The 24611-nt window shown below is 38.9% G+C and overlaps 1 protein-coding gene across 3 annotated transcripts in view; it reads right to left on the reverse strand.

Moving 5' to 3' along the window:
* Positions 1-256: 256 nt before the first annotated feature.
* Positions 257-24611, reverse strand: part of LOC101162214 (collagen alpha-1(XI) chain) — a 42908-nt gene continuing 18553 nt past the window's right edge. For all 3 annotated transcript variants that reach the window (XM_011478058.3, XM_011478059.3, XM_020705219.2), the window contains 57 exons: positions 24463-24525; positions 23231-23305; positions 22967-23053; positions 22776-22832; positions 22501-22554; positions 22330-22383; positions 22171-22224; positions 21649-21702; positions 21349-21402; positions 20357-20401; positions 19271-19324; positions 19056-19100; positions 18852-18905; positions 18517-18561; positions 17976-18029; positions 17597-17641; positions 17261-17314; positions 16716-16760; positions 16534-16587; positions 16333-16440; positions 16070-16123; positions 15696-15749; positions 15551-15595; positions 15349-15402; positions 14868-14912; positions 14695-14748; positions 14547-14600; positions 14316-14369; positions 13944-14051; positions 13573-13662; positions 13382-13435; positions 13120-13227; positions 12759-12866; positions 12611-12664; positions 12405-12458; positions 12203-12310; positions 11951-12004; positions 8328-8381; positions 6964-7017; positions 6792-6845; positions 6286-6393; positions 6139-6192; positions 6007-6060; positions 5794-5847; positions 5641-5694; positions 5436-5543; positions 5284-5337; positions 5105-5158; positions 4926-5033; positions 4786-4839; positions 4474-4509; positions 3984-4037; positions 3600-3891; positions 3376-3488; positions 3226-3294; positions 2328-2561; positions 257-2209 (listed from right to left, as the gene is read on the reverse strand). In XM_011478058.3, coding sequence (XP_011476360.1) covers positions 2063-2209; positions 2328-2561; positions 3226-3294; positions 3376-3488; positions 3600-3891; positions 3984-4037; positions 4474-4509; positions 4786-4839; positions 4926-5033; positions 5105-5158; positions 5284-5337; positions 5436-5543; positions 5641-5694; positions 5794-5847; positions 6007-6060; positions 6139-6192; positions 6286-6393; positions 6792-6845; positions 6964-7017; positions 8328-8381; positions 11951-12004; positions 12203-12310; positions 12405-12458; positions 12611-12664; positions 12759-12866; positions 13120-13227; positions 13382-13435; positions 13573-13662; positions 13944-14051; positions 14316-14369; positions 14547-14600; positions 14695-14748; positions 14868-14912; positions 15349-15402; positions 15551-15595; positions 15696-15749; positions 16070-16123; positions 16333-16440; positions 16534-16587; positions 16716-16760; positions 17261-17314; positions 17597-17641; positions 17976-18029; positions 18517-18561; positions 18852-18905; positions 19056-19100; positions 19271-19324; positions 20357-20401; positions 21349-21402; positions 21649-21702; positions 22171-22224; positions 22330-22383; positions 22501-22554; positions 22776-22832; positions 22967-23053; positions 23231-23305; positions 24463-24525 — 4116 coding nt within the window. In that variant the 3' untranslated portion in view covers positions 257-2062. The remainder of the gene's footprint in view (positions 2210-2327; positions 2562-3225; positions 3295-3375; positions 3489-3599; positions 3892-3983; positions 4038-4473; positions 4510-4785; positions 4840-4925; positions 5034-5104; positions 5159-5283; positions 5338-5435; positions 5544-5640; positions 5695-5793; positions 5848-6006; positions 6061-6138; positions 6193-6285; positions 6394-6791; positions 6846-6963; positions 7018-8327; positions 8382-11950; positions 12005-12202; positions 12311-12404; positions 12459-12610; positions 12665-12758; positions 12867-13119; positions 13228-13381; positions 13436-13572; positions 13663-13943; positions 14052-14315; positions 14370-14546; positions 14601-14694; positions 14749-14867; positions 14913-15348; positions 15403-15550; positions 15596-15695; positions 15750-16069; positions 16124-16332; positions 16441-16533; positions 16588-16715; positions 16761-17260; positions 17315-17596; positions 17642-17975; positions 18030-18516; positions 18562-18851; positions 18906-19055; positions 19101-19270; positions 19325-20356; positions 20402-21348; positions 21403-21648; positions 21703-22170; positions 22225-22329; positions 22384-22500; positions 22555-22775; positions 22833-22966; positions 23054-23230; positions 23306-24462; positions 24526-24611) is intronic.

Consider the following 24611-nt stretch of genomic DNA (forward strand, 5'->3'; position numbering starts at 1 on the left):
CCATCCTCACAACTGTCTCCTCCTTGCCTTCCCTCTTGTGAGCTGAAACTAAGCTAATTGAAATAAATGAACTATGGAGCCAACCAGAGTTGATTACATCGATTGTGTGGGCTTTCTGATTGCATGCTTGCTGAGTGAATGCTGCAGAGCTAGGTGGTAATGAAGAGTCTATTACACTGTGACTCAACATAACATGCCGTCATATACTTTATGCTAAGCTGCCGTGACAATTTGGGGGAAGAAAAAAGACAATAACTATTTCTAGTGGGTTTTTATTTGCACATGAACTCACAGTTGTTTTTGTTGTTTTTTTTTTTCATTCAGAAAAAACAGGATATTGTTTACAAAGTCCTTAATATAACTGTACAGAATGTAAACTTAGATTAACAAACACTATACACAAGAGGGGTGATTGATGAGAGGGCAGATGGGGAGACATACGCTGTGTTGCATAAATGCTATAAAACAACTATGACACATAGACCTATAGAGCAGAGATACACACAGTAAACATCTTCTTTTGTCTTAGAGGAGGTAGTTAGAGCACCAAAAAACGAAACTTGCATGAAGGGGAAAGTCAGGCGTAAAAGGGTCATTTTACAAACAGCTGGATCCATTTAGCAAATCCAGGATTTTTATGGCAGATAACATGATCTTAGTTTACCTGGGATATTTCTAAAAACTTGCTTATTGGATCTGTTTTTCTGACAAATTCTGGTTTAGAGAGATATACAAGTTTACATTTGCAAATCTTTCACACAGTAAAATCTTAAATTGGCTTAAGGCAGGGTTTTCAATTTAAAGCAATACGTCATGCTGCCAGTAACCATTGTTAACCGTCCTTTATTAGGCTATGTGAAAAGAGCACGATCAGCCAGAAGGTGTACAAAAAAGAAGAAACCAGGTAACAAGTCTCCAGCCTCTGGGGGTATTTGATGCTGCTGAAAGAGCAATATTCTCTCCCCCTCTTTCTCCCTAGTCTGGTAATCCCACTAGTAAAAGAATACACATGTAAAAACAAAAAGCAAAAAAAAGAAAAGAACAGAATAACCTTTAAATCAAATGGAAAGTAAATCACTCCAGAGTTGGAACTGTTTCAATTTGGGTTTGTAAAAACAAATTAACATAAAACAGGAAACCAAAGAAGAAATTCTGCAATAATAAAATGCTCTCAAGAGATGTAATAACTGTGTACACTTTTAATTTACCTTGATGCACCATAAACCTCTGCTTGTTGCAGTAAGTCCTAGAAAGTAAGAGCAACTGCTGAACAGAAACTAACTGCTCTGCGGCCTGAGGAAACATGGAGGACTCAAAAAGCTTTTTATCAAAGCATGTGGAGCAAAGCAGTCCAATAAAGGAAGCCACCAGATACTTTCAAGTAAGTGTTGGACTCAATAACTAGATACACCTAATGAATACCAAGCAAGTCAATTCACAGGGAAAACTGCAGTTGAAGGGTAAAAAAAGGACAATTTACCATTCTTCCACACATGAATCGCAGTGCATGTGTGGTATTAACATGCCAGACTAGTCACAGCTGCTATGCAATTGTTGTCAGGGAGAGATTCAAGCATGCAAATGAGTATGATTATGATTGACTTTGTTTCAATATTCCAAAAAGATAAGGTACAAAGTATTCAGTTCACAATCTGCAAAGTACTTCTTTACATTAAAACAGTGGTGACAGTTATTGAACACATCCACCAGTCATCATCAAGTGGCGTAGTCCTTAAAAGTCTTGACTGGAAATTATAGCTGACTTGGAACGTGGGATAATATAACAGCAACACATTGATCTATCTAACTGCAATAATTCCCTTTGGTAAAGGTGCTTTGTTCCCATTGCTTGCATATCTTCTCCCTTTTCTATTCCTCTAACTGCTAGAAATCCAAATCTATTTTTTAACAGCTCCCGAAGAGTCTTAAATAATAAACCACAAACCCACCACATACAGGAACACAACATAATAAATATTGCGGTAGAAGCGGTTAAAGTCCTGTTTCTTTCACTTAGAACTTCCTGTAAAGGTCTCCTCGTGTGCTTGTAGCTGCCTTAAAGTTAACCGTTGAAGCATACATGTCCAACCTGGAATCCAAACTTTTGGCTGTTCTTGCCAAAGTCCTCTGGAGCCACATCTATTATAGGGAGCAACTCCGCTGAGGGAGCAGCGATCTCCAAAACGGTTCTTTCCTGACTCCTGCGGAACTGGAAGGAAAATTCAACTCATCGTCAAAATCTGATTACCTTAAAAAACACACACTATTTTTTTTTTTTTTTACTGTTTTAATTTTACGTTTGCCTCAAAACGTTTGCCTCTACTGACCTGGCATCCGTCGTGTACCACTGTGATAAAGGGGCTTTTGGCCTGTGTCAGCTCCTCATCATTGCTGGCTCTCAAGCGGAGGGCATGCTGGTAGGAGCTGGAGGTGCTGTCAAACCAGCCCGCTGAGTTCTGACAGTTATAGGTGAAAGTCTGCTTGGCTGTAGCACTTAGTAGCTTCAAGAAGGTCAGCTGAACTACATGCACAGGGTTTCCATCTCTGTCACTGTAGGAAAACTGAATGATGTACAAGCAAAAGGCATTAGTGAGCAAACATGGCACAGAATGAAAAGATGTAGCTGCTTTTTATCACTAAAAAAACAACAAATTTAAAAATTTCTCAGAATTTTGGCCTGATTTTTGCTTTAGTTTAGTAATTGATTTTTAGTTGTAATAAACTAAAAAGCTTGATGGGTTTTTTGTGGGAGCAAGGTTGTATTTTTTAAGAAATAAATGGTAAAAAGTATCTTTTGAAGAATAGAAATAATTGTCACATTTTTTAGATGGAGGCAGAAAAGAAAACTAGCCGAGCCCGTTCAGAAAAAAAGATGGAGTCAATCAAAGATCCCAGATTATATAAACATTGGCCATAAAACATCCATAAAGAGTAATAGGATTATATGATTTACTCAAATGTGTGTCGACAGGACAACAAGTTTGAGTGAATAACTTTGTCAAAAAAACTGCTTAATTTCACATCTTATATAAAGTTATTATCAAACTATACTGTGAACAGATTTATGAATGAGTTCAAATGTTCTTATTCATTCAGAGAGATGCAAACACTCTTATGCCTGTATATTGTGGTGTTTCTGAAGTCTGAAAAGAAGATTGCTAGGCATTTTGAGGCTGCTAAATTTATCACAGAATGGTAAGATTTGATTCATTTGTTTTTTTCTACCTGCTTGCCTCTTCTGTATTGGCTGTACCAGCTCCCAGGTTTCTCTTTATTCCATGATGCTAGTTTCACCTAGATGTACAGATGAGAAACGGATGATTCAAATGAACTAACAGTCCAGTTAAGGCTGACAGCAAGGGATTGGAAGCTCACCGTTTCAGTCCTTTTGTCAGGATAAAGACAGGTCTCTCCCCCTGCTGTGAAGTTACAAAAAACCCTGAGGGAGTCTTTGTGACAGCCCTGGTTAGGATCTATCCAGTAGTCTCCTAAAATGCCAATTGTTCATATTACAATCAAGAAACAAAAAGGGAAAACAGAAAAAATGGAAAGCACTAAAAGGAGCACAAGCAATGTATCTGCTTTAGTAACTTTCTAACCATCTTTGAAATTAGGCTGGACCATCAGAAGCTCTTTGCATGTCCGGGCAGGACTCTCAAAGGTTCCAATAGGCCTTCTCATCAACTCCACTTCATTCTTCATAGAAGACAAGGTGGCAAAGACTTCCTCCATTCCTTCAGCGTCTTCCAGAGGCTGTTCTCTCTGCAGTGGCCCTTCTTTGTGCAAATCCACATTGTTTTCTTTGGCTGATGCTGCTCTTCTTGCCTGCCTTCGTCTCTTTCGCCTACCCTCCCTAAACGGAAGTGGCTCAATCATAGTTGCAGGAAGCCCCTGGGGGTCGCACAGACAAAAAGCAGTCAAAGAGATTGGAAGACAAAAGTGGCTCTGATAAAACCACTTAATGGATCATGACAGGTACTCACTGGAGGTCCAGGGGGTCCAGCAGGGCCTGGATCTCCTATGGAACCTATGACACCCTGAAGAACCGAACAAACAGTTGTGGACATTTAATCCTACCGGAGCTGGATTCAAACTAAACTGACTTTATCCTGACAAATGCGTAATAGCCTTTCTGCTTACAGGATTATCCAATTTTGCCTCTATTTTCATGGCACTGGCTTTCAATTATGTTTTTATAGCATAAAACCTACTAAGACCAAATCCTATTAGATCACATAAGGACAAACAGAAAATTTACACTCAAGCTAAGCTCGGTTGTGGTTGTACCAGACGCCTTTATCTTCAAAAACATGTTAAAAAAAACATTTGTATTATGATTAAAAGGTAAACATAAAAAAGCTAACAGGCATACTTTCTCATTTGTCCTCAACATATGTTTTGAGCATGCTGCTTTCCAAAAAATAAAGGTATGAACAAAGGAATGGCCATGCATAAAGAAGACAGATTACTCACTGGCTCTCCTTTTGATCCTTTCTCTCCAGCTGCACCCTGAGAGGGGCATGAATATTATACAGGCATTAGAACACAATCAACAGTATTACTGCCATCAACTGTTAGAAAATGATCTAATTACACAAGTAAAAACAGAAAAACTGCTAAGAAATGGTGTGAGTCTTCATCATGCAGGACATTACTGTTTGCAATGTATTTTCTTTTAGATTAAACAGCCTCTTAAGTTGTGCTTTGTTTCTATGAGTAGAAGACTGAACAAAGGGAGGGGCAAAATGGGCAAATGTAGCATGGTGTTATTACTAGACTACTTACAGAGAATCCAGGTAGTCCTGGTGGGCCAGTAGGACCATGTGATCCAGCCATACCCTAAGTATGATCACAGTCACAGCAGGATGATAAACCTAAAGATTTCATTGAAAAAGCGCAGGGTCATACAGACTCCACATATATACCTCATCTCCTTTAGGTCCTTGTAAGCCCTGGATTCCTGGAAGGCCTCTGTCTCCTTTTTCACCAGGTTCACCTGGGGGCCCAATTAGGCCAATCAATCCTCCATGGCCCTGCATATGGAGGATTCAGGCTAACCTTGATTCTTACTGTGGATTGGTGTTAAAGCTCTCAAAACACTCACTTTGTCTCCTACACGTCCAGGATCTCCTTTAAATCCTGGAAGTCCCGGTGGTCCCTGTTGATGGTGTCATTTGTTAGTCACACAGTACTTTGTTTGATTTAGTCACTGTATTGACCTTTTCTTAGAGTAAAAAAGCTTTAAACTGTCAAATTGTTACTCAATTCCAAGAATGGTCTTACTATTGGTCCAGGTGGTCCAATTTGTCCTGGTGGGCCATTCAACCCATGTTCACCCTAAAATATAACCGTATGAGCATGATATCAGGACAATGTGAACATTTACTTTGGTGAAAAGTTCAAATGTTTTGCCATTCCGGCTTTTTCATTCTAACCGCAGGACCAGGGATGCCTCTGAGTCCTTCTGGACCAGGTCTCCCTGGCTGACCTTGGGGTCCTACTGGTCCCGGTTTTCCCATTGGACCCAGATTTCCTGTTGCACCCTTCAGAGTGGAGGATCAGCGATATAGTTTTAGACATTTGGAATAAAACAGATCAACGACTTAATTGTCTTTTAGATCAGAATTTTATTTTTATTACTTTGGCTCCTTTCATGCCCTGCTTCCCCTCTTTTCCTGCAGCTCCAACATGACCCTATTTAAAATGAAATAAGCTATTAGCAACACAAAACACGGTTACAAACACATACAAATATTAATTTAGACATTTGTATCATTTATAAATGAATCTTACTCTCCGACCAGGAGGTCCAGGTGGACCAGGTTCACCTGAAGCTCCTGTGGGTCCCTATAAACACACAAACAAACAACGGTATTTGTCCTTTTCCAGACAACAGGTGTTGGATTGCTGCCATTCTGACTGTCAGATTTTGTGTGTCCAGTGGAATTGTCAATATACAGTATGCAGGGACAAAAAGTTACTACAATTTGTGAATGTCCTGCTCACCGCTTTGCCTGGTTCTCCATTGTCTCCTTTTGGACCAGGTGCACCATCAGCTCCCTAAATAAAGAAAAAGAGAAAACAACGTAAGGCAAAATATTGTTTGAAAAAATTATTTATTTTTAGTAGAGGCCTCACATTTACACCTGGTTCTCCAGGTGGACCCAAATCTCCAGGAAATCCAATAGGCCCCTAGGAAAAAAACGGGGAGAAGAAGATTCAAAACATAAAATAACACAACTTAAATTAAAAAAGAGAACAAGAAAATATAATTGCTCTGCTCACAAGGTTGCCTTTGGGACCATCTTCCCCTGGTACTCCTCTGGGTCCAGGAGGCCCAGCGGCACCGGGGGCCCCAGCATCCCCTTTCTCGCCCACATTGCCTTTGGCACCCTGGAACATTAACAGATAAAGCTGTTGAAAGTGGAAAAGTGTAAAACTAGAAAGATATAGGCTTCCTATCTGCACCCTGTTATGGGCAGCCTGCTGCTTTTTTATTCACAAACTTAATTGTCACCAGAAGTTTCCACTCTGGGGATTGTCAATATATATGATTAATTCTGATCTCAGTAATTAAAAATCAGTTTAGTTCAGCTCAATTGTGATCACTGTTATTATTGCACCTTTTGTCTTGTAGTGCTTTTTTCTGAGGCTAAACACAACTGGTAGTCTAAATAAAACAGGTCATGTGAGGTTTTCATCTAAAACATGCATACATAAATTCATGAGTGAGCTTTTTTGTTGAAGTATGCAGTTACCCAAGCAAGAGACATAAAGCCAATGTGACTCACAGGAATCCCAGGCTCTCCGACTGGCCCAGGGTCTCCTGCTTCTCCGTCTTCGCCCTGATTCGAAGGAAATATTTTGTTTGAGAGAACACGGCACATGCAAACACTGCTTCAGTCTACATACATCCCCACAGCATGTGCACAGAAACATGTCATGCAGCCGGAGTGCGCTAACCTTCTCTCCAACAAGTCCAGGTTGACCAACTCCTCCCGGCAATCCAGATTGGCCCTGTCATGGCAGGGAAAAGAAAAACTCAAACTGAAACAAGGACAAGTTGAAATATTTACTTGAAAATCTGAATATGAGATTCCACAGAATTATGCATTTTTCTCTGTTTGTCAGCAGCTTTGCTCATAGGAGGCTGAAACTGAAAGACTGAGTGTGTGTTTATGAGAGCCTGACTGAACATTGGCTAATGGGTGTTCAGTTTTCCCCTCTCCATATTTCACACATGCATGCATGCACACTAGTGTTTTATGTCCTGTATCTTAAAATTAATCTAATCAAGTAAAGTAGTAATACGTGAGAGCTAAAAAAGCAAGGACTTGTTGCTGCTAAACCTCTAAAGAGTTACCTCACATAATATATTCATTTTTTCAGGATTCCAATCGAAATCCATTAATAGATTCTGCCATTTCCACACAGCTCTATTTCCATGCTTGCTCTTTGAAGCGATAGAGTGGTTCTCTGTGTTCTGCAGCTCCCTGTTGAATAATTGGCCAACATGAGAGGCTGCAGAGTGACGGGCATTACCGGCGGTAAATATAACTACCTCTCATGGATAATAGTATCAATACTTCAACTATTTTTCTTTGTCGCAAATATAACTCTCACACATGAAAAAATATTCAAAAACAGTTTAATAACTCCAGGTTTGAGAAGATCTAAGGTGAAACTAAAGCATAAAAATGAGACACATTTTGTGCGAGGTATAGGAGAAATGCTAAAAAAAATCAAGTGTTTGAGACAATAAATTCTAATGTTATTGTATGGAAGGATTAGAAAACTCCACCTCTAACACAATCCACATTGACAACTGTCTAAAATAATTTTTAAAAGAAAATACAACTACAATTAAACTACAGGCTAATATGCATACATGGTTTATCTTATTTAAACAATTTAAAAACAGAATCAAAGATGTTAGGTACTGAAACTGTGTAAAATAACACATAATTGTTCTTTGGGAAGGGCTAATCTGAATATATGGTAATGCTGGCAGTGCTGATTTTGCATTACCAAAGGAAATGAAGCATGTAGGTGCATTTATAAAACCACTTAATAAGATACAAATTGCTGTCTGTAATGCTTAGCTGAAATGTTTTTTTTTTCTGTTTTAATATTTTGAATAAAACATTACATTTCTGTTTGTGTTCTAAAAATTAGTATGACTACCCTTATTTGTATAAACAATGCTAAAGTAATGCCTGAATTTATTTCTCTTGGTCCCAATGGTGAATAAATATATTGCATGTGCTATATAAGCAAATTTTAAAATTAGGAATATATATAAAGATATGACTAAAACATTTGTTTACCTCTCCACCAATGGGTCCCTGGGGGCCTCGTGGACCGTGCAGTCCTGGAGGTCCCTGAAAAAAAAGAAAGGATTTTTTTTTCTTAAACAGTCTCTAAAATGAACTGCAAGTGCTTTTTGGTAAAGTAAGAGTTAGATGTTAGCCATGCAGAACTGCCGTTGCAATGGCCCAGTGTCTAAGAACATTATCACACTGACATGATGAAGATGTCCAGACAGGTCATTATCCTCAATATGATACAGGCTGTGACTCTCTCGTTTTAGCCTCCCACCACTTTTCTCTTATTCTCTCTTATTAAAAAGAAACCTCTAGCCTGTGATGTGCAAACCCAGGGATAACTTGTGATTTGACTCGTCAATGAAGCCCAAGATAACGCCAAGCAATTAATCCCAACAGTGCTTAGCTTCAATTTTTTTTGTGTAGATGTTAAGTTGTTCTCTGAATAATTCAGAAGTCTTCGAGGAAGTTTTGTGTTGAGAAAATGACACTGAAAAAGAGAAACAGCTACCTGCCCAGGGAAATACTATATGGGACTGGAAGACACGCGCATCCTTCAGGCAGGAGATACTCAAGCGTTAAAGAGGGAAAACTCTGTGATCTGCAACACTGTCACATGAATCAAACTTTCCCACTGAGTTCTTAGCATCTCTCCTCTCTCTCCTACTTGTTTTGATTCCATTTTTAATGCATTCCCTCCCTAATCTGACTGTGGAGAAGGGGAGCTTTGGAGAATCTTGTTGAGCGTTTGTTCATGGCTGACAGCGTTGTGCGATGACTGTCACAAAGGAGGATGCTCATTAGACAGCCAAGGCTGAGGCTAATCTGATTAGCAGCTGTCACACCATCTTCCTGCTCACAATGAGTGCCCCGCCTCTTCCTTCCACTCCATTGCTCCAGTGTCTCATTTCTGTCACAGCTTTTCTTTTTATCCTTTTCTTTCCTCTTGCATACACAACTGCCATATTCATTTTTTGAATCATCTGTTCTTCAGCTTAAATCCATATAAATTCCTAGTATTAATTACATATCCATCACACATAAAAACATGGGAAAATTATTAAAGCATTAAGACTTAAATAGTTCACCTTACTCACCTTTTTTTTTGCATCAGTGATATTCATAGATATAATCCACCCTTGGTACGACGCTTAGAACTAACTAGACCTTCAAAAGTCATTACAAGTGTATATCAGTCTCATTATGATGTGGCTCTTATAGGTCTATTTACCAAATCATTTCAGTTTGTTAGTGTCCACTTTTTTATGAAGCAGAGCCAAAGTCAGTGTTACCTAATCTTGCATGTGGATTCCTTTTTATTGCATGCTAAGTCAAATGCTTTTGTAATGCAAGTTTTGGGGAAGATACAGAAATAGCTTTAGGCTCAGTGTTAACATATTTGCATAAATATGTATTTTGGTAACACTATTACTGTTAGTTCATGTTTAATAAAGCATTAACTAATCAATAATAGCAGTTTTATTATTACTTTGCATTAATAAGTGTATTATTTAATTCATTAGTGAGCCGTTAACTAATGTTTATTATACAGGTGTCAAATTATTGCATTAATTGCAATTAGCCATTTTACAGGTTTTTTTTTTAATCACGTAAATATAATTTCTAACCTATAAATATTGTTGTGTTCTCAAATATAAAACAAGGATTCAACTGTTAACTTGCATGAACATTTTATTTGGACTGTGATAATCTTATATTGCTCTTGTTGTCCCTGTCATAGACATGGTCCTTGTACGTAGCTGCTGAGATGTCATAAATGTGTGACTTTGTAGTTTTTACCGAATTAACTAAAAACAAAGCCTTAAAACCACAAATTTTTTCTATTATGTAGGATAAACCCAGACAAGGTGTCCGTTGTCATAAATTAACGCAGAGGGCTGATCACATGGGATTATAAACTGTGGAATAGAATATGTCAGGCATTAATAAGAGGTCAGTGGTAAATGTTTTTGGATTGCTCAGAAAAGTGTTCCTACTTTTCCTACTAAATTAGAGCACTCTTGATCTGATGGTTTTTTCTTGTTTTGTTTTTCTAACTGTTCGAGCTTGAAAATAATCCCCCTTCCTGCTGTAAAAGTAAAGGTTGGAAGTCTGTTTTAATAGGAAAAACTTCATAAAAGGGCACTTTTAGTTGTATTTTGAACCCCTCGTGCGTCGATGTCATGAATTTAAATGAAAATACCCAAAATGTGGTTCTGCACCGCAATTATTAGGTTAGATAAAACATTAATTAAATTAATAATTACAGGTCATGTTTAATGAATCGCTCAAACAAATGAATTGCATAACAGCACTAGTTTACTATTCAACCTTTCCTGAAACTGTTCAAAGCATTAATAAGTGTTTTTCTATGCAGTTCCTTTGCATTATGTCATATCAACAACATGTTATTTAATGTAGATGTAAAGCCTTAATAATGTCTGAAGTAATCATTTACTATGGTCGTTTGCTCGGAGTTAGAAAGCTAAAGGTAAGTTATGTTTTACTTAATGTTTTTAGCTTGACTTAACCCTTCAAAAATGCTGTAAAATCTCATGAGAATTTCCTAAGCATTAATTAACCGTAGTGTAAAGTTTGAAAAATTATCACTTAGGACACACTGAATTCATGTCTGACACCTCTGTTAATCTTTATGCAATGTTTTTCTTTTGGGGGGGGCAAAGATTTATTCCTCTCAAAATGGAATGTGAGATGGAACCCTCGTCCATATTTTGCAAATGCTGCTTGTGCCGGTAACACTGAAGATGAAGTGGTTAACATGCAGGGCTAATGAATATTTCCAAGAAGCTGTACTGCAGTCAGTGTTGTTTGTATTTCTTGAAGGTGTTCTCAGAGAAAAAGCTGCTTTTTTGAATAAGCGTGTGACAACACAAAGCCTAAATGTTTAAAATATATTTACAAATTAGAACAATTTTTGCCACCTTGAGGGGAACAAACTAACGCTGAATGAGTCAATGTCAATGATTATCAGCAGAGGAAAAGAGTTGGCTCACAGGTTTGACACAAAGCAGCATAAAAGGCACAGCTGTTGCTAATTAGGTAAATAGTTGGTCGACTGATCAAAGTTTAATAGGCTGGCATGCATTGACTACAGCATAGAGTTTACAGAGCATATCTGACTTAGAATTCAGTTTCTTGACTAACAGCAGTGCTAGTTTAAATTTACAAGTCCACCACAAAGCCAATGCATATGTAGAAGAACTTACAAGATATAAATACTGCAGAAGATGAGAGGTGCCTAATACTCACGGTACTGCAAGTACACATTCTTTTTGTTTTTAATTATGCAGACTAATTTATGTTTACAGCTTCTTTTCTTTAACCACCTATCGCCAAGAAAACGCCCACAGCTCAGATAAAATACACAACAGCAGGCTAATTTATAGTCGGCTCTACTCATGCATTCATGGGGCAGTAAACAGTTTATTACAAACCCATTTGAATTTAAGTACTTTGATTTTTTGCACTTTCACTTTTCAATTTTTCACATTTTAATATAACTCTGATAGATCCTATTTCTAAAACTGTTAAGGGCAATAGTCTTAACTAAAATACCCATAATCTATAGAATAGATTATGGGTGGAGATTAGCAAGCAGTGCTTACCATTGAGCCAACATGTCCACTTTCTCCTTTCTCCCCTGGTGGTCCTGGCATTCCCTGCAAAAAAAAAGACAGTGATGAGGCGACAAAATCATAGTATATGAAATATGATTATATGTTTTATAAAGTCCCGAAATCTTTTGTCTTACAGACTTCATTCTTTACCATAGGGACCAAAAAGCCACAATTACTTGAACTAATTGATAAATATAAGATAATGTAAAGCTATTCATTGAGGAACTTGGTGATATACACCTGCAGTCCTGAGGGACCGGATGCCCCCTTAAAGCCCCGTGGTCCTTCATCTCCCTTTGGTCCATTCAGACCCTGTTGCCCTCGAGGACCTGGCTCTCCATCTGCACCCTGAAACATTTGCATACAATCAACGCTGCGAAAAACATAACAGTGGTCACAAGATGATGTGTATAAAATATCATTTTTCATTCATTGTTCTTACGGATGGGCCCGGTGGACCCACAGGTCCTTGAATGCCAGCAGGTCCAGAAGGCCCCTAAAAAACAAGGTCCTTGTTTAAATACACTGACCTTAGGAGGCACAATTTCAACACTTTACCTGTTTGGGAATTAACTCGTTTTAACCAATTATTATCTGATGCAAGATGAGGAGTTTATGTTGCAACTGTTCACAAATGTGTTTACTAACAGCTTCTCCTTTGTCTCCTTTGCTACCCTTTTGGCCAGGTCCTCCTGTCTCTCCCTGCACAGACGAATGAGAAAAATTATGATCAAAAATTATGAGTGAATGTCTTACAGCTGAGCTGCATCCTACACCTACTATCCAATGTGACTACCTTGTCTCCATCCTCGCCAGGAGGCCCTTGAGGCCCTGCAATCCCTGGCAGTCCTGCAGGTCCTGGCTCCCCATCACGTCCAGCCAGCCCTGTTGTTCCTTTCTCTCCCTGAAGAGCACATGCAAAAACAGTACAGATCTTCCAAATGCGTCCGTGCCAATTGCTGTTGTCTTCATATAACAGCTTGACACATTGATTAATGCTACAACTATTTAACTTGCCTTGAAGCAAGCACGATCTTTTTAGAGTTATCTTCTTTAGCTCTTCTTTGATCTCTTTTACATGGCAAACTTGGAGTGACTTTTTTTTTTTTAAAGAATTGCTTCTTGTGAAATAAAATTAGAAAATTTCCAGATCTTACTGGCTCGCCTTTCTCTCCCATCGGCCCAGCAGGACCCACGCTGCCAGGCCGTCCTGGCTGGCCAATAGCGCCAGCAGGACCAGCAGGGCCTCTTTCTCCTGTGGCCCCCTGGAAATAAAAGGCATGAATCACTCCGTTATTTAATGTACTGGTCATGATCATGAATCACTATGGAAACAGGCTGGTGCCTTGTGTGTTGTAGCATTCTATGTACCATTGTGACAGCGTAGGGTACATGGTTAGTTTCATATAATAAACTTACAGCAGCTCCTGCAACACCAGGCAGACCCTCCCCTCCCTTCAGACCTGCAGGACCCTGGAGAGACAAACCATGGGAGTTAAATTTTTTATAAAAGCTTTGGAGATGTGAACTTTAACCAAGATATTTCAAGTAAGTTTCTTACTTGAAGAAAGAGAAAGTCAGAATGTCAGATATCTAAAAGTATGCGTTACCACTGCTCCAGGGGTCCCTCTGGTCCCTCTGAAGCCTTTGAGTCCCGGAGGGCCACTTTTTCCTGAGGCTCCTAGGGGTCCTGGATCCCCCTTGAACCCACACATTACACAAACATATTTTTAAGATAAAAGGTTTTGTAGCTGAAAACCTAACAGAAGACCCTTAAGTAGTCATAAAACACAACAACTAGTTTCTGGCACTTAGTTATTGTGTTTTATGAGCAACAACAGACGCACCAGAAAGAAGTTTCCTTCTTTCCTTCTTCTTTATTTAGAGATTGTAATGTGATTTTGCTACAGTTTAAGACATTCAGCCATGACTGAGAGGGAGTGATAACTTGGTTCCAACAATACAAAGAAACAATACTCACCTTGGCACCCTCCTTTCCAGCAGTTCCTGGTAAACCTTGCTCACCTGGTGGTCCTGGTGAACCTGGATGCCCTCTGTCTCCAGTTGGCCCTATCTCACCAGATTTTCCCTGTGGACAGCAATGATTCTCAACACACAAACACAATATATAACAGCAACAGACAGTCTGTAAAATGGCTTAGAGCTATATGGATGAGATGTCAAAATGTAAGCCAGTTCCAAATAGGATTTTAGTTCCAAAAATCTAGCTGTGTGATGTCTGAAAACTGTCTTGAATTGATAACTTCTAGTAGCTCCATCTCTTTTTTGAAGGCTGAAAAAAGGAAATGTTCCACTAAAAATAAAAAACAAATGTCTAAGGTGATCATCTTACTTGTGGTCCAACAACTCCTGGGGGGCCTGGTGGTCCGTTTTTGCCTTGAAAGCCCTGAAGAAAAAAACAAGTGTGTCTAGTGGCCCTAAGCAAAGAAATACATCATAGGCAGAACACACAGATGCTTGTATAATTGCAGTTTCTTTAGCTATATTAAGGACAAATAGCTCATAAACCCTGCATTTGAAATATCTTTGTGTTACATAAAAAGATCTTTTAAATTTGACTCACCGGTTCTCCTCTTTGACCTGGATGGCCCGGCAATCCATCTTTTCCTGGGGGTCCCTGAAAAAAAACTTTTTTAAGCAACACTGCAAATAAACTGAACAACGAGGAAATAGCAATAGCAAATCAGTGAAAATATACTTGACCCACTCACATTTGGCCCTTTGGGTCCTGTTTCACCATTTCTTCCCTGTGGTCCTTGAGGACCCTAGGAAATAAAACATAGCTGGTCTAAATAACAACTTATTACTACAAAATACTCTTTAGCTTTTCCATTTATGATATAATTCACTCACTGTAAGCACTGAAAATTAAGCAAAAGTATACCTGTTCTCCAGGAGATCCTGGAGGACCATCTTGGCCAGCTGATCCCTGTCAAGAGTTCAAAGAAGAACACAAATGAAAAACAGTTAAAACCACATAGTTAATGGTAAATCATGTATACTTGTATAGTGCTTTAATGCCTTTCACGAAGGCCCAAAGCGTTTCATAGTCACATTCACCCATTCACACACTCACATTCACACACTGATGGCAGCGGCTCTGCTGCCGAATGCCGCACCACAGAAGCAAAGTGGGGTTCAGTGTCTTTCCCAAGGACTCTTCAACATATGGGCGGCTCTCCAAGCACCCTACTTCATGTTTTCTGAAATCCATTGTTGCTAAGAGTGTAAGCTGCAGAACCCTCACTGAACACAAACCTTTTGTGGAAAATGACATGTCAAACAATCAGCTTCAATCCGGTTGATGCATATCTTTATAGGGAAGGGGCTCAATAAGTTCAATATGTTCACACATCTGAGCTCACCTTTTCACCAGGCTTTCCAGTCGGCCCCCTTGCACCTCTTCCTCCCCGAGCTCCCTAGAAAAACGCATAAGGATTTGACAAAGACATAAATTATTTAGAGTAGGACTTAAAATGTTGTTAATATGATTCACGATAGGTTTACAAAGTTTAACTGTCGTAGAGGGGCTTAGCATATTTTTCAGTGAAAGATTACAATACTTACATTAGGACCTCTTTGGCCCCCAGAACCTGGCTGACCAGCTGGACCCTAAAATTGCAGACAGTAATAATTCGTCACGAATCACCAGCTTCATTATTTTTTCAGTTCAAAACATAATTAGAACAGTTAAAGTTAGTATAGTTCTCACCCTTCGCCCCTTTTCTCCTAGGACCCCGGGTGCCCCCAGGAAACCCAGTGATCCCTGCACACACAAGTGGAGGTTAATCAGCCTGAGCCCTCCATTTATCACACATCCCCCCTCCCCCCGTGTCTTATTAACTTATAATTACCCACTGTATCAAATTAAAGTAAATCAAATCCAAAGCCCTACATGCGCCATTCATCAGCTTGTAATGAATTGATGTCACTACTAAACTATAAATAAAATAGCGTTCTAAACATGGTCATCCATCATTTGTTATTTTGAATCAAACAGCAAACAAATACACGTCTTGCTGCCTAAAAATCTTAGAACATGTGGACACATAAAGCAACACTGGAAGCTAAACAATGTTGCATCACCTTAGCGCCTTGTCTTCCTGGATATCCTGGCAATCCAGGAACTCCAAGTTTACCCTGCACACAAACACACACAAAAATCACCAAATGGGAAAATACATAGCCACAAATGTGGGGTTTTATTGCTTAAGCCATTTTGAAACATTGCATAACCCTTAGAATTGATCACACAGAGATGACATAGAGCCGACCCTAGCTGTCAGCTGTAGAGACTAGTTATTGTCTTGTGTTGCAGTTGTAGACATCAATTATTCTCAGAGAAATACCTTCTCTCCAGCTATTCCTGGAGCTCCTGGATCTCCCAAAGATCCTGTTTGACCCTTTGGACCCTCAGGTCCATCTTCTCCACGTGGACCTGGAGCTCCATTGTCGCCCTACAGTAAATAATCAGTTTAAAGGTTCACCAAAAATTTGATATCTTCTGTAAAATAATAACACAAAGGCTCAGGATCAGACAGAATTATCACCCTGTCTCCTTTGATGCCCATGTCACCCTTTATCCCTGGGAAACCATCTTCTCCCTGTAAAGCAATGAAAAAAATCACATTTTAGACAGCTATTTTTAAACTGTAATGGATCATTTGAAAGGGATCATTCTAGTCAATTATCTCAATTTGACAAGTTATCTGAGACTATCTGCTTCTCTCACCTTTTCTCCTTTACTACCTTTCATACCCCTGACTCCGTCTGCTCCCTGTGAAAATACAGAAGAAAAGTCTGATAACAAGAGTCGATCAAAAAAAGAACACTGTCAGTTACACACCAGCATTTCTTAAAGGGTTTCAAAGTATAAGACTTCCTTTCCACCAATAGTAAAGCTTTTTTTCGACCATAACACTCATTTCATTCTAATGACAAAAAAAGAGATCAAGTATGTTAGGTCATGAACCACAAACATAAAAAACAAAGAGTAAGCACTTGGTCAAAGCCTACTCAATCAAAACAGACTTGTGCACTCCCCCACACACACAAAGCTCTGCTCGACTCCATTTGTCCTACATGTCAAATACTCTCCACTCTGTTGGTAGCAGTCCCTTTGAGGACCGGGTTGTTCTTCCCCCACCTGTCACATGTCAGTTATCAACTCAAACAGCTTGTCCATCACAGGTAGCCATACTGGCAGAATAAAAAGAATGAGAACATAAATGTTTCAGTGGACATTACGTCCGAGATTGTGATGCGTTTATGTCTCACCTTGACTCCACGAGTGCCTGGGTACCCGATAGGGCCCTGTGAGCCTGGTAAACCCTACACGAATGCAGCACACAGAAAAAAAAAAGCCTTTTTTAGGTTTCAAAGACCAGTGCAATCATTCACAGAGTCCAATCATTTATGGTAGGACAAAACCAAATTGTCTCTAAGGAGGTTCTGCATGAAAACACTTTATGGAAACGATGACATTTTAGAAACAAAATGGTACAAATGTCAAGCCAAACTGTGATGGAACTGTTCAAAGTTTAAGATCATATATTTGACTGCAGTTATATTTTGCCTATGACATTGTGACACTGCAGATGAAAAGACACTCACTTGTAAACCTTTTTCTCCTGGGGGGCCCTCTCTTCCTGGGTGGCCCTGAAAAACCAAACCAGTATCAGACTGCACATCTACACCTGTTCTAATTCAATGTTTAATGTTTAAGGATAGAGAGCAAACACGGCTGCAGTGACACAAATTAGGCTTTATTAAGTCTCACAAGTGAAACTAAATTTTGTTTTTCATAAATTCAGTCTTTGTAATGGTTTGAACCAGCAATGCATAACAAATCTGACCCCTAAGATTTATTGCTAGTATAGTATTAAACCATTGAAACTTGTTTTTTGCATCAGGGCTTTCATATTCTTACATTATTAATGAGCACCACATTATGATATTTTTAGTGCACATGCATGTTTGACCGCTTACTTACAGGAGGGCCATCAATGCCTGGCAGTCCCAGTATACCTGGTTTCCCCTGTGGACCCTAAATGACACACAAAGAGGAAATATCCTCAGTGTAAAGAAAATATACCACTATCCCCATGGAATAAAACATGAAGTCTATACAGGATAGCACCAGACTAGGACCCTCTGGTATCTGAATCTTAGTGTATTAGCCTAGCATTGATTTCCTGTTCAGCTTTGTCTTTCCCAAATATGGGTCAATGAGGATTTGGTCACATTGTCTTACTAAGCCAGAGTTTTTAATGACGGGGGTCAAAAGCCCAAATCTTTAGCTTTAACGCCTCAGACTCTATTTTATTCATGCTGAGACATTTTACTTAGCCATAGCTGCTATAAAAAATTTTTTTAAAACAGTTAATTTAAATAATATATCCGCAAAGTGCAATAGACGCGTATACACATATTCAACATGTTCCCAGCATGTTCCCACATGTTCCCATTCTTTCTAGAATCTGATGATGAAGAGGGTCACATACATAAAATTAAACAAAACACATATACTCAACCTTTTCTCCTGGCAATCCGATTGGACCCTGAGCACCAGGAAAGCCCTGGGCAAAAAAATGCATCAGATTTCATGTCAAAAGGATGGAAGATAGCTAGTTTCCTAGATCTTGCTTGGCTTTTATGTCTGTATGTTTATGGGTAAGAAATTTGCTAGATTTAAACTAAATAATTAATCAAGTGTGTAAAGATTCCAAATACTTCCTATACATTCTCTTTCTTTTTGTATGAAGTTGAAAAACAGTATAATGGAAAATGGATATCATATCTTATTAAATGCACAGATTATGTAATGAGCTGCTTCATATGAATAAAAGATCTTCTGTAAGATCCTTACCTGCACTCCAGGACTGCCTTGTTGACCCGGAGGCCCAATTTCTCCAGGTGGACCCTGACATGTAAAACAGTATGTCCTTTAAATCAAATGCTTTCACTTCACAAATATCTCAAAAGAAAATATTAAAAAATATCCCTTTGAGCATATTTCTGTAATTTGAAGTTAATAATATATAACCATTTATTAATAAAGTAGAACACTTACCAGGTTGCCCTTTGACCCTTGCACTCCATCGATTCCTCGTATTCCCTGACCGATATTAGAAACAGATTAAACAATAGATGGGATATTGACATATTTAATTGGCTTTCTAGTTTATCCTCAAAGGTGTATTGATTATTCTATGCACTGCAGATCCTTTTATGATGATAAAGAGGCTGAACTGCTTTGATATTCCAATCAAAGTAACGTTGACTTACCGGTTGCCCAGGTGGGCCGAGGGGACCCTTTGGCCCAACAAGACCTCTAGGGCCCTTTAGACAAAAGAAAGCGGATAGTCAGCAGTTTATCTGTACTGTAGGAAAATGAATAGGTTTGAAATACTAAGACATGGAGAAAAAATATAAGAAAGGAAAAAAAATCAACTGTGAACAGAGACAGTCAATTTTCATTTTCACTCATGTGTCTGTTTTGTCTGTGCTTGCCACGACGACCGCTCCAGCCTGTTTGTGTGATCTGTTTTTGTCAGCTTCCCTCTTTGTAGGCTGGCCAAGCCACCTGTTCCAAAGCCACATCTGTGATCTCCCGGGGAGTGATTGATATGGAAATATAATCATTCAGGCCAGGATTTTATCTCTTACCTCGCCACCATTCTCTTTCCTCACTTCCATCTATTTCATCTCCTTCACTACCAACCAAATTTCTGTCTTGTGTTTGTCTCCCGCTGTCTCACTTTTCCTATCCCTTCCCCTGTCTCAGCAAAACAGATAAGACCTCTCCTTTGCAGCAGCTGTGTGGCTTAACAGACTTTTCCCAACATAGTTTATGGCAACTCCATTTCCTCAAGCACTGAGTGGTCCATTCAGAGGACAGAACCCTGTTGAGCCCTAACCTCGCCCACTGGGAGAAAGATAGAGAATGAGTCATAACCAATTAGCCAGCATTCACAGCAGATACACAAAAACAATGACAGCCTCTTTGGCGGTGTGGCTAACTTTTGGAAACCATAAGCAGAATCTGAGTGACACAATTTGAGTCTAGGCTCAGTGTTCAGAATTTTTTCCTAGTGACCTTTTCTCTGTTAACAGTAGAGAAAACACTGAGGAAGCATCTCTTTAAGAGGTTTGCTCAAGCAGTAAGGAGAGCAGATTATGCATTTGTGTTGTTTTTTGCTTTACGACCAGGGTAAAAATTTAACTTCAGGGCAGCGATCACCCACAATCCACTGGGTTTGTGGAGGAAATCACATACTGTTTCTTTTTACACCAAGTAACACCAGATGTTTTTTCTTCATTTATATAAGAAACATTATCATATATGGTAAAGATATAAAGGTGGATACTCACAGGTTCCCCTGGTTGCCCTCTTGGGCCCAGAGGTCCTTGAGGTCCCTAAAATTTATGACAAATAAGCAGATTTAACACAGATTCTTCATACAGCATTTATTTGATGCATTTTAAATTACACAATTTGAAAAAATGTATCATTAAAAACATGTTTACTGGTCTAGTTGCTTCAATATTTCCAGTTCTATAGTTAGTTTTTATGGATTTGCTAAACCTTTCAGGGAAGGAACTCAAGCAAACATTTCAAAATTGAAAAAATAATGAGTTTATGGATGTATTTCAATAAAAACCCACCCCAATGAAAATTGTGTTTTTGTTTTTTTTATGGCATGTTCTTATGGTACTTTTCTCCTGATGGAGAACATATTTAAATAAAATTAAGCTCAAAGTTGCATTTCTGAGTATTTCTTTATTCAAATCATTATAAATCTAGCAGTAGACCAAAATCCCATTGGAAAAGGATTACAGATGTGACGTAGGTGCTACAACCACATGCTCCCTGCTCTGCTATATTCCAAGGCATTCACTTGCAGACAAATAGATCCATGAATGTCTTTGTTTTTCTCATCCGTGCTGGCTCAAAACTGTCCAGCTGAGTAGCTCCAATGTTGCTCACCATTTTTGTTGCACGCTAATGTTAGGTTGGGGTGTGAACTGATGGATGATTTTGGGCCGGACCGTTGAAGTGAGTTTTTAATTAACTACTGCCGCTCTAAAGAAACTATGTCCAAAACAGTTTTTTTTATTTGGAGTAATCCTAATTTAAAGACCACTGGGAACGCTTTTGCAATAGATTAACAGATGATCAGTTGGACTTTAAAATCTGCTCACATCTGTGATTCCTTACGTTTGCATTTACTGCATATATAACTTGTTGATTGAAGATAACAAGGTTTCGCTTTTCTAAAGCAGCAGGATAGAATAATAGACCATTAAAAAAAAGTGGTTTTAGGGGATTATTTGTGGCAAAGCAAGAATAGAATAGCTCTCACTTTCTCTCCTGGCTCTCCAGCAGGCCCTGCAGGACCAGGCTTTCCGCTGCCCCCCTACAAGATAAAAGCATTAGTCACAAGCTTAGTGATTTTTTTTTGGACAGCTTCTCCTTAGTAGAGGCATATTGAACAGATACTTCTTAGTGTTTAATGTTATAATAGAAATCCCACTAATCACCAGAATCACAGTATGCAAATAAGCATCTACCAGGTGACATGTAAAGAATTCATGCCTATCGTGTTACTATGTCTATGACTATAGAAAAGAGCAACAATGTCAAATTACTAAATCAAACTCACTCTGTGTCCCTTGTCTCCTGGGAGACCGGGCAGACCATCAAATCCCCTGTCACCCTGGGGAGTAAAAATCCAACAAGTGCATCAATACCTGAGATTCACACACATGCACATATGGTAATTTGTAAGCATTAGCTGAATTGTTCTGAAAGTCTCCCCTGGCACAGACTCCCACCTGCTCTGACGCTGTTAGGCAGAAGGAGCTTTCAGATTAGCTGTAGGTCTTCTAAAATGCTGCTTGGACTGATAAAGACTGTGTTCTGTCAGACCCAGTGTCAGGAGAGTGATTTATTTATCAGCTTATCATGCAGCTGTTATGTACTGAGATGCTTCTTTACTAACAACTTCAAAAATAATTTAGAAGGTTCACATTTGCACATGGAGATTAAATTATTCAAGTGGAGTAAATGATCTAAGAATCTAAAAATACTTCCTTGCTAACAAAGTCAATAGATTTCTGAAACAGCTAATTAAAATGTGATCATTAATGCACAGTACAGTTTAATGATATCGCAAACAGCTTACTTTAGAGCCAGCTTCCCCGGGAGCTCCGCGGCCCCCATCCACACCTGCATGGCCCTATGGAATATCCAATCCAGTTAGGACATGGCTCTGCTTCAAAGTGAATTAAACCCAGCGTGCTTTATTACAATATGGAGAATATTTATCAGCTTGGTTTCTCACCCTCTTCCCTGGCTTTCCATGAATTCCAGGGGTGCCTGGCAACCCACGAGGTCCCTAAATGGAGCATAAAATTGGCAAAACAATTGGCAAAAAGGTGAGAAAACGGAAGCCGGGGCAAAGAGAAATTCATATTGGGACAAGAAAAACTGCATTGACAATTGATAGTCTTACAGGGGGACCGTCGTTTCCTCTATCACCTTTGAGCCCTGATGTTCCTGGAACACCCTACAAAGCAAATGTGAACATTTTTCACCTGACAAATCATATAACAGGAAGAAAAAATAACAACTATAACTGATTTATAGTGGTAATTGTACAAGTCAGAGCAGGGGATGAAACAAAGAAGAGTTGGGAATTTGAGTCTAAGACATGTAGAACAAGTTAAGACAAAGGTCAGAAAAATCCATAAGCTGTGATGTAAAGATGGTCTGTCGAGAGCATCTTACCAATGGGCCAGGTCGCCCTGTAAGACCCAGTGGACCTGGAGGTCCCTTAAGTGACAGCTTAGAAAAAACAAAAGGAAAAAAAAAACAATAATTATTATGAATTATTTAGGTTTGAGTTTTTCTTTTGAAATTTTACTTCAGCAGTGCTGTAAAATGTGCTGCAGCGTACTGCAGGTCTTTATGAAGCATACCCTGCTCTGCTGCAGAATAGCTTGTGCTTGTGCTTCTTGGGGAGACATCACTGGTCCGTTCTGTGAATCCCCTGCTGAATACTTAAACTAGGGGGAAATGCAATGAAAAAAATTAACTAAAAAATTAGGTCCCAAAGCAGGATTCCCAAAATGTAAATAAAGTTCAACCACACAGCCCCCCCTTGTGGGCATGCCCCAACACCACACTATTCAGAAAGAGTGTACAAATCCTGGAGCTTGTTGCATTGTGCTCTAAGTTCTTACAGGTATCATTAACAAGGTCCCTGGAGGACCTGGGATCCCATCAACTCCCGCAAGGCCAGGGCGTCCTGGAGGACCCTAAAAAGACATGGCAAATAAAAGGTGAAGGATCACAGCTTGGGGTTTTGTTTCTAAATTAAGGTCACGAGGGCAGACAAAACAATGACAGGAACAATCAGACATTATGCAAAATACAGTGAATCGGAAAGAGGCAAGTTCTGCATTTATCTCTGGTTCATGGCCAACAAATGAATTTAAGTCAAGACTTGTTAAAGAGAAAATCTCTTTGGCAGATTGTTTGTTCCATCAGCCAAAACAGCTCTGACTTAAAAAAAATTACTTGGACTGTTCATTTAAAATATTGTATATTAATGATCTTACAACAGAAGAAAGAGTGCAGCAATTGTTAGTTTCTTGAGGAAACAAGCAAATGGGACTAAACGTTTCTCCTGAAAAACAGTTTATTTTGAATCAAGTAAAATCATGTGATCAGGAAAGTAGAAGAAGAATGACTACATATAGATTTGTGCTTTTTTGTATATAACTGATAATATTTTTAATGTAAATGCAAATATACAACAAGATTAAAAATCTGCTAAAAGTATTTTTTTAGTCATTTAAAGACTGAGGCTGCATTATCATATCTTGCCACCAAATACTATAAAAGACCAGCAAATATTTATTTTTGATTGCAATCAAACATATAAACACTGGTCAACTCTGTGTTATTGTAATTGTTATTACATGTCAATATGTTTTTTTCTTAATATTACTATCTTTTTTTTTGCCATAGTAACAAATCAATTTCGCCCTTAGGAGACCAATTAAAGTCCTAAGTTCTGTTCCTATATATTTTGACACTTCTACGCTAAATTTAATAAATGGATAGCAATGAAAATTCGATATAACCTTATTATTAAGGGTCACAAACTAATGGTAAACAACAAAATTAAACAATACAAATCAATAATTTTCTAGGCATCGGTTAATGCTTTGTAATGTACTCCACAAAAACACAAACATCCAGTAAATTGACACACGATTACAAAACCAAGTCACACAGAACACAATCAATTTTCATCTGTGAAAATCTGTGTCATCAGCAGGACATTGGGATCCAGCTGACATGTTTCCGTTGAAGGTCACGACTGACTGAGTTGTGTAAGACCCTGAAGTCGACTGGCCAAACTCCAGTCAAACAGAACCACTTAAAATTCAGCCTGTGACCTACTCACCATATCACCTGGATCTCCTCTGGGTCCTGGAGGGCCTACTGGTCCAGCTGGGCCAGGCAGACCCTATGAAAAAAACATAAAGAGTATGAAGACAAACATAAAACTGTTTTATCCTACTTTCAATAAAAGTAAGATCACAATTCAATTAT

Source organism: Oryzias latipes, chromosome 8 (genome assembly GCF_002234675.1).
Source record: "Oryzias latipes chromosome 8, ASM223467v1".
In the NCBI taxonomy this organism is placed as follows: Eukaryota; Metazoa; Chordata; class Actinopteri; order Beloniformes; family Adrianichthyidae; genus Oryzias; species Oryzias latipes.